General features: G+C 49.5%; 1 protein-coding gene across 1 annotated transcript; it reads left to right on the forward strand.

Annotated features, from left to right (window-relative positions):
- The first annotated feature begins 2788 nt into the window (after window positions 1-2788).
- KCTD14 (potassium channel tetramerization domain containing 14) lies at window positions 2789-8945 on the forward strand. Its single transcript, XM_065936659.1, has 2 exons — window positions 2789-2999; window positions 7917-8945. Exons 1-2 carry the CDS (start codon window positions 2931-2933, stop codon window positions 8577-8579), a joined length of 732 nt encoding a protein of 243 aa, XP_065792731.1. The 5' UTR covers window positions 2789-2930; the 3' UTR covers window positions 8580-8945.
- Window positions 8946-9419: the final 474 nt, after the last annotated feature.

The following is a 9419-nucleotide window of genomic DNA, read 5'->3' on the forward strand; positions in this document are numbered from 1 at the left end:
AGGGAGGCCTGCTTTGAGGAGGTCACAGCTGCCTCCCCATGGCTCAATCCCATTTTGCAAGTCATAGTATTTAAGGTACACACTTGTACCCAGTGTCTCAGTCCATCCAGGCTGCTATGACAAAAATACTGGAAATTGAGTGGTTTATAAAGAACATCTATTTCACAACATTCTGGAGGTTAGGAAGTAGAATATCATGTTGCCAGTAGATCTGGTGTCTGATGAAAGCCGGCTTTCTGGTTCATAGATGGCCATCTTCTTTCTGAGTCCTCATATGGTGGAAGGAAGGAGCCAGAGAGCTCCCTTTTATAAGGGGGGGGGGGGTCTCTTTTATAAGAGCACTAATCCCATTGTTTCATGACTTAATCACCTCCCAAAGGGACCACCTAACATCATCACATTGATGATTAGGTCTCAATGTGACTTTTGGAGGGACCAAATGTTCAGACCACAGCACCCAGATACAAAGCAATTCTTTACAGTCACAGAAGTCTGGAGTGAGAAAAACATGGAGTTTAAGCTTGGTTCTGTCCATTACCAGCTGTGTGGCCTTTTAGCCATTCACTGAACTTCCCTTGGTTCCCTCATCTGTAGAGTAAGTCTAACTGCTTGGAAGAACTTATACAAGAGCCTGTGTTCAGTACGAGTGCTCAACACATGATCATTTTCATTTCCCTCCTTTCTCTGGCACAGCTGACCCCTCTGCTGGGAGGAGTTCCTGGCAGGCTTCTCTCAACAAAGCTTTCCCCACTTCAAGACCCAGCTTACGGACCAGCTCTTCCATGAAGCCTTTCCAGACCCCTCAAACTGGAAAGCTGACTTCCTCTTGGGCTGCCTTGCGCTTGTCCTATGTTATTGTGTTTTACTTTGTTTTGCTCTTTCATACTTTTTCATGTTCACTGCAACTAGTGGCATAATATAAATATGTATTGAGAAAAGCATTTCTTTTTTACAGATTTATTTGCTTGTTTTGACTGAGCTAGGTCTTCGATGCTATGTGGGCTTTTCTCTAGTTGCAGCAAGCAGGGGCTATTCTCTAGTTGTGGTGTACACAATACATTGCAGTGACTTCTCTTGTGGAACACAGGCTCTAGGACATGAGAGCTTCAGAAGTTGTGGCTTCTGGGCTCTAGAGCACAGGCTCAGTGGTTGTGGCACAGAGCTTAGCTGCTCTGTGGCATGTGGAATCTCCCCGCATCAGGGATCAAACCTGTGTCTCCTGAACTAGCAGATGGATTCTTTACCACCGAATGCTACCAGGGAAGCCCAAGAAAACCATTTCTTACTCAATAATTTCCCCTCTCTATTTCTATCCCATTCATACAGAATAACCAACAGTAACATCCACTGTGCATCCTTCTACACTTTTCTAAGTATACGTTCACATGTGTGTCCTTGTGCTCAGCCATGTCTGACTCTGTGACCCTTTGGACTGTAGCCTGCCAGGTTCCTCTATCCATGGCACTTTTCAGGCAACAATACTGGAGTGGGTTGCCATGCCCTCCTTCAGGGGATCTTCCTGATGCAGGAACTGAACCCACATCTCCTGTATCTCTTGCATTGTAGGCAGATTCTTTACCCACTAAGCCATCAGGGAAGCCCATATGTTCACATAAATAGATATCCATTTATATGGGGTTTATGTTTATGTCTTTACTGAATTCCCATAGTATACACTGCTCTGATGTTTGTTTTTAATTGCTTAATAAATCATGAGGGGCTTCCCAAGTGGTGCAGTGGTAAAGAATCTGTCTGCCAATGCAGGAGACACGAGAGGCACCCAGTTTGATTGGGGAGATCCCCTGGAAGATGACATGGCCCCCCACTCCAGTATTCTTGCCTGGAGAATCCCATCGACAAAGGAGCCTGGCAGGCTACCGTCCATGGGGTTGCAAAGAGTTGACACAACTGAAGTGACTTAACATGCATGGATGCATGGGTTTTGGGGAAAAGGATCACCGAGACAAAGTGCTATTTTCATCACACTCTATCAAGGATACACATTATCATCATGATTTCTGACTTCTGCTGCTGACCTTGATCACCTAGATAATCACCTGGCAAAGTTGTCTCTGTCATTTTCTCCACTGTGCATTTACTCTTTTATTCCCCTCTCTTTCCATATTGTCCTCTTTGGAAGGTAATTCTGCAGGCCTATACTACACAAGAGTTATGCCCCGCTTCATAAGGATTATGCTTTTTTTTAAATAGTTCTTTTTAATTTTTTTAAGTTTTATTTATTTATTTTTGGCTACACTGGGTCTTGGTGGCTGTGCAGGGTCTTTCTCTAGTTGTTGGGGGAGGGGGGTATTCTCTAGCTGGGACAGGAGGACTTCTAGTGCCCGTGGGCTCCAGCAGTTGCAGTTCACGAGCTCCAGAGTACCGTAAATAAATCTTATGATTAGTTGTGGCCCCTGGGCTTAGGTGCCACGGGGCATGTAGAATCTTCCCGGACCAGGGGGGGCCTAGGGATTGAACCCAGGTTCTCTGCATCGGCAGGCAGATTCTTTAATAATAATATATTAATAATCCCGGATCACCAGGATTATGTTTTACCAGCAAAATAACACACACAGCAGGTACCTAGCATGTGCTGCACTTTCAGCAGCTGACCTCAGGTGGCTATATAATCCACTCTCCCCTGGAGACTCACTTTTCTTACCTGTAAAATGGGTGTTTCTCATCCTTCACCCCCAGGGCTGTAGTGAGTGGACAGTGTCCAGGGTGTCAACGTCAGTTCCCTCTCCCTTCCCCATTTGGTTGTCCAGCAACCCAGACAAGAGAGGGGCAGTGGCCAGCCTAAGGTGTCAGCCCAATCAGGGCTCTCACCACACCCTGGGTAGGATTCCCCCACCCCCGGGCGGGAGCCAGGTGCACTTCGGCCGGCCACAAGTACCCTGCTCGGGCCAGCGCCCGCGGGGCCGGGGGAGATGAGCCTGACCTCAGCGCCCGACTCCCGGCCGAGCGGCCGGGCCGCGCCCCCCGCGGGCCGGCGGACGGTGAGTGCGAAGCCCGCAGCGGGCGTGCAGAGCCGCCCGGCTCCGGGACCGCGGCCCTCGCTTTCCTCACTCCTTCCAGGGCCCTCTAACCCTTCCCTCCCCGCAGGTCTGGGTTCCCCTGCTTCGGGCGCGCCCCTCTCGGCCTGCGGCTGCAGCTTCGATCTCTCCTGCGGCGCCCCGCTCTCGGTGCCGGCTCCGGCTAGGTCCGGCTGCTCCTCGTGGCCCTCTTCCCGGCTTGGCTGCCTTTGGTCTCCTCCCCGTCTGCTCTGGATCTCGCCTCGCAGCCCCTCGGGCTCGCCCCCCTCCTTCCCTGCCCCACGCCTCCTGCCGGTGGGAGAAGCCCCCGGTGGGGGCGGGCCGGAGTACCGTCCCCTCGCCCCCACCCCACCGCACCCCTTCTGCAACCTGAACCCCTGCCCTCTGGCTGGCTCCTGAGTCTTCCTGCATGCGCCTGTTTCCTCCCAGGATTGGGGGTGGGGAGGAGGGGGCAGTGTGGACCGAGGGGACTGTCAAGAAAAAGCCCAGCGCACTCGAGTATCAGAACCTTCTCAGCTCTCCCGGGCTAGGTGCCACCTCCAAGACCTGTAGGAAGGGAAAGCAGACCCAGCCGTGGGGCGACTGTGGCATTTACCAGTTAGGTGATGACAGCCTCATTGTTGTTGGCTGTTGACAAAGTCACCTGATCAGAGGCGTGGCCACCTAGGGTGCCCAATAAATGTCTGAATTAATTATCAGAAGAGGGAGGAAGCCAGGGCGGCGCTTGATGCGAAGTAGGCCAAGACTGGCCTTTATGAGAACCCCAGGCGCTCCTGTAAGTCAGCGCTGAGGGTAAATGCGGTTTAATTCAACAGACACGTTGAGCACCCTCCCGTGGGGAGCCCTGTCGTATGTACTGGTAACGTGAAGATGAATCTGGGATAATCCTCCCTTAGGAGCCTTCCACGCTAGTGGGGGATTCAGATGAAGGAACAAAATTACAAGAGAGAGATAACTACCATGATGAGGGAAGTACATGGGGCCTCTGAAATCACAAGCAGACAACCCATCCAGAAAATGCCCAGAGCAATTAACTTGAAGGCTGAGTGGGCTGAGTGACGGGACAGTGGGTGGTAAGCGGAGTGAACTCCTGCGGACAGTGGGGCCCAGCGTGCTCTGGTTGGTTCCTAATGGGAGACCAGTAGGTGGCTCTGCTAGTTGACTGTCAGGGTTACAAAGGGTCTTGTAAACCTTGTTAAGGAGTCTGGAGTTTACCTTTAAAGAGATGTGGGATCACTGAACTGGTTAATGCAGGTGGTGACTAGATCAGATTTGCTCTTCAGAGAAACTGCTCTGGTTTCAGAGTTGATGTTGGATTGGGTGAGGACATTCTAGGGAGCCAGGAGCTGTGGATCTGACCAGGCATTTAGAATCACCAGGATTTAGTGACATCACCTGTGTGTGGGGGAGGTTGAGAACATGAGCAGAGTGCAAGATTACAGTCTAGGTTTCTGGCTCAGATGACTGAGACAGGATGCAGTGGGAAAATGTCCAAGTTGTGGTGTGGGGAGAGATCTTGGGGCTTGGGGATGACTGGAGATGTCCCTCCACTGACTAGACTGAGAGTGACCTAAGGAAACATATGAATGTTTGGTGGGGTTAGAGTTGGGCCTGTCTGATTCATCCTTGTGTACCAGCACTAGCCTGATACCCACATTTCCCCAACCCCTGCACACAGATAAGGCTTGCCCATCGAGGAATGCTTCACCAGGGTGACTGGGTAGAACAGGCGGGGAAGAGGGGCCGTGAAGGAAGGGCTGGTAGTCTAGAAGAGGGATGGGAAAGAAGTCTTTATCTGCTAGAAACAAATACAGCAGTATTCATGAATGATGTAGGAGGTTTGGGATTCCCAAAGAGGTTTGGTGTCTTTAGAAAACAAGGAGGGAAAAGGGACAGAATTAAGAAGCTTGGGGACAGGGCCCAGGTCTTGGGTGATAAAGAGATGGGGGTGAAGATATCAGGGCAGGGGACTATTTTGTTTAGTATCTGGAAATGAGCTTCAGAAACAACATTTGAAGTAATTGGATTCATTAAACTTTCAGAGCTGAAGAAACTGAGTTCTCTTCATCCATTTTGCCTCCCTACGTCATAGATGACTAAGCTTAAGCTCAGAGTGGCTCAGACGGTAAAGAGTCTACCTGCTATGCAAGAGACCCAGGTTCGATCCCTGGGTCGGGAAGATCTCCTGGAGAAGGGAATGGCAACCTACTCCTGTATCCTTGCCTGGAAAATCCCATGGATGGAGGAGCCTGGTGGGCCCCAATCCATGGGGTCACGAAGAGTCAGACATGACTGAGTGACTAACACACTCAAGCCTGGAGAAGGAAGTGAGATGCCCCAGGAACGTAGCTGATAACTTGGCAGCAGTGGGACTGGATGTTGGGAGGGTGGGAGTAGAACACGCATACTGTCCTCAGTCAGACTGACACGGATTTGATCCCAACTGCCCCTTATACCAGGTGGTGCTAGTGGTAAAAAACCCATCTGCCAATGCAGGAGACATAAGAGACAGTTCAGTCCCTGGATCAAGAAAATCCCCTGGAGCAAGGCACGGCAACTCACCCCAGTATTCTTGCCTGGAGAATCCCATGGACCAAGGAGCCTGATGGACTACAGTCAGTGGGGTCGCTAAGAGTCAGACAAGACTGAAGCAACTTATGACACAGCACAGCGACTTTCTCACTTCCTGACTGGGTGATCCTTCTCTCTGAGCTTTCCTTACCTGCAATGTGGGGGATGTTAAGAGCACCTGCAAGCTTTCAGTGGTAGAGGAGTGAGAAGAATCCATCACCAGTCCACTCAGGGGTTAGAGTCTGCAACTTCTCACTTAACCGCCTCCTTTACAGAACCACCTTCGGGTTAACCAAACACCCTTGCCAAGGAGCCTGGAGGTTTATGGGAAAAGGAGAGAGTCACAGGTCCTGGGCTTATTTTTCTCAAGGCTGAATTGTTTGGCTACTGTCAGAATGCATCCTCTTTTCTCCCCTCTCCGTTCCAGACAGCATAACTGTCCCTTGGCAGGAACTGTTGCTATGGCAACTTGGTTCTTCCCCCGAAATCTGGCTGCCTTGAGCTCTCTTAATTCCAGTACTTTAATCTTAGAGGTAGAGCCCACAGACAAGTTGAAAAGGAAGTCACACCTCAATCAGACTGAAGGACATTCCTATACCCCTGGCCCTGCAATGACCTGCAGTCAAGTCTCCAGTTTGGAAATCCAGCTTCCCCCCCAACACTGCAGATCTTTTCCACACCCACAGCCATCGCATCCCCTAGGAGACCTTCCCTGACAACCTCCAGCCCTCGTCCACAGAAGGAGCCAATCCCTTTTACCTTTGAGTCTTCCCCCTCAGCACCTACACATCGAAACCATCTGTTTCCTTCTCTCCCCTGTGAGCTCCTCAAGAGCAGGAACTCTGTCATGTTCATCTGCTTCAGAGAACGCTTGGGTGGAATAGGTTCTTCCTACATTTTGTTGGATGACTGGGAAATGAAGAGTGGAGGTGTTCGAAGGTTGGAAATTAACTTCTGTAATGACTAAGTGCAAGCTTCAGGGTAAGTCAGATCTGAGTTCAAATCCTGTGACATTATCACTTAATAACTGGTTGATCTTAAGCAACTTAAACTTCACCTCCTTAGTTTCTTCATCGGGAAAATGGGGGTTTAATATGTTCTTCATAGGACTGGTGTGAAGGTGGAGTTAGTAACTTTGCACAGTTAGAAGACTGTGAGGGGAGGTCCGCTTGTTCCTCTTGTTCCAGCTGCCTGACACAAAGTAGGTGCATACATGTTTTATTGAATGGATTTTAAATGATGAAAGGTGTTCAGGAAGCTGGTTTGTAGGGTAATGACTGATGTATCACCCCATGTGTAATAATCACTAATGGAGTATCCGGGTATTTTTGTTAGGTCTGTGGGGGCAGCACTTAATATCCCCCAAATGAAGCCCGACTCTCAGTCTTTTCTATGTCTAAGTCCCTGTCTATGTTGGCCTGTGGGCATCTCCAGGCAGATACCGCATGGGTCTCACCCACATTCTTAGTGCTCAGCCTGAGAGAAGAGCCTCTAAAAATTCTGATGAACAGCTAAATCTAATTTATGTTTGCACAATACGTTACCATTTATGAGGCAGTTTTACACCTGTTGTATTTGGTTTTCTGACCTTGTCACCACCAAGGATATTTCTGTTATTTAATCCCATGGGCCCTTATTTTGAAAAAGTACCCATCAAACAAATTCTGTTAATGTCATGCCAACTGCTAGCCAGAACTTCTGATTTATATGAAATAAGAATTTTTATCACCATTCCCAGCACAGGCTGTGGACACACAGTAAGTACCAAAGAAATGATTCCTGGATTGAATTCATGTATGGTTTCTTTAACCTTTCTAAAAGGTTGAAAATGTATTTCTCCCTTTTCCCGATGCCTTAAAAAACAAACAAACAAACAAACAATGTCTTATATCTAAGCATTCCTGTCAGGATCTCATGTCACAAAAGCTCCAAATCCTTATTTTATGAATAAGGAATCTGAGGTCTAGGGAGGGGAAAAGTCTTGCCACAGACCACACACTTAAGCAGTATTCTCCCTGCAACTTGCTTCCACAGAAGCTTCCTCCACTAATATTCTGTGACCTAAATTTCAAATGCTTGAATTCGGTATTCTTATTTCAAACCAAAGTATTTTCCTTCCTTAAAATGCCTACTCTCTGTAGCTCTACAGCATAAATAGAACCCCTTTCCTGTAAGATGGACATTCCAGTAAGCTGAAGCCAATTCTTCCGGCTCCCCTAAATTCTGTAGAGTATTATTCTTCGGATGAAAATGAATCATGAGCTCCCCGGAGGTGGCGCTGTTGGTCATTCTGCCTCTTGTGTCCCCCAGGAATCCCCGGTCGTGGACCTGAACGTGGGGGGTGAGTTCTATACCACCACCTTGGGCACCCTGAGGAAGTTCCCAGGCTCAAAGCTCGCAGAGATGTTCTCCAGCCCCGCCAAGGCCTGCCTGGATGCCGAGGGACGCTTCTTCATCGATCGCTGCGGCACCCACTTTGGACCCATCCTGGAATATCTGCGCAGTGGGCAGCTGCCCACCCAGCACATCCCGGAGGTGTACCGCGAGGCTCAGTACTACGAGATCAAGCCCTTGATCAAACACCTGGAGGACACGCCCCAGATCTTCGGCGAGCAGGTGGCGCGGAAGCAGTTCCTGCTGCAGGTGCCAGGATACAGCGAGAACCTGGAGCTCATGGTGCGCCTGGCGCGCGCCGAGGCCGTGGCGGCGCGCTGCTCCCGAGTCCTGGTGTGCCTGGTACGAAACGAAAAGGAGGATGCAAACTGCGCAGACGCCCTGCGCTCCCTGGAGGCGAACAAAAGGTCAGTGGTCAAATTCGGGCCTTGGAAGGCAGCCCTGGATATCAGTGACCTCCTGGACTGCCTGAACATGGACATTAAGGCCCAAGGGTACCAGGTATGCTATTCACACAACAGTCCGTTACCAGCCAAGGTCTCCGACTACTTCTATACATTCAGCTTCAGCTGGTGGTGATCCCCAGGGGCCGGGGCTCTTTGTTACGGACTCTGGTGGGAAGTATGAAATTAAAAGTTGCCTTAAAGAGTCATCTTTCTTTAAATAAATTAAAAAAAAAACAGACATAAGTTCCCTAATGGTTCAGTGGTTAAGAATCCACCTGCCCAATGCAGGGGACGTGGGTTTGACCCCTGGTCTGGGAATATTCCACATGCTGCAAGGCAACTAAGCCTGTGGGCCAGAACTACTGAGTCCACCACTCTGGAGATCTGCTCAGCAACCAGAGAAACCAGCACAAGGAGAAGTCTGCCCACGAAAGCTGGGGAGGAGCCCACCCCCCAGCTTGCTGCAACCAGAGAAAGCCAGTGCACAATGAAGACACAGTACAGCTAAAAACAAATAAATAAAATTTAAACAAAAAACCAAATAGACACCAGAAATTTCCATGGTGGTCTAGTGAGTTTTGCCACCAAATATTTGTTTCCATCTTGAGGTTCTTTCCATGCATGGCCACTGACTCCACTGTACTTGCCTACTGAGGTGCAGCTGTTTCCTCTTTAAAGTCTCATGGACCTGTCAGGCCCTTCCCTGAAGTCTAACAGCAATGTGGAGATGAGTTGGAATGTTTCAGCCATGCTTTGGCTGGAGATGCGGAATGACAGCAGGAAAGTAATAGGGTGTCATGAATCTAGACAGTCAGACCTAAAAATGTAATCCAGCCAGCCTCAGCTTGTGGTCCAGTCTTCTAGCCCTGGTGTCTGCCTTCATGAGGAAGATGCCACATTAGTACTCGAAGTCAATGCCGCTCAGATCTTCTCTCCTGGGTGCTGTGAGTGTTGGCTGCTGAAACCTCACAAA

The sequence above is a fragment of the Muntiacus reevesi genome, chromosome 5 (genome assembly GCF_963930625.1).
Source record: "Muntiacus reevesi chromosome 5, mMunRee1.1, whole genome shotgun sequence".
Taxonomy (NCBI): Eukaryota; Metazoa; Chordata; class Mammalia; order Artiodactyla; family Cervidae; genus Muntiacus; species Muntiacus reevesi.

What these genes read in the sequence shown, in the direction of transcription:
- KCTD14 (XM_065936659.1), top strand. Translation starts at nt 2,931, where the DNA reads ATGAGCCTGACCTCAGCGCCCGACTCCCGGCCGAGCGGCCGGGCCGCG. An exon ending in CCCCCGCGGGCCGGCGGACG is followed by an intron (nt 3,000 to 7,916) that starts GTGAGTGCGAAG and finishes TGTGTCCCCCAG; the next exon opens with GAATCCCCGGTCGTGGACCT.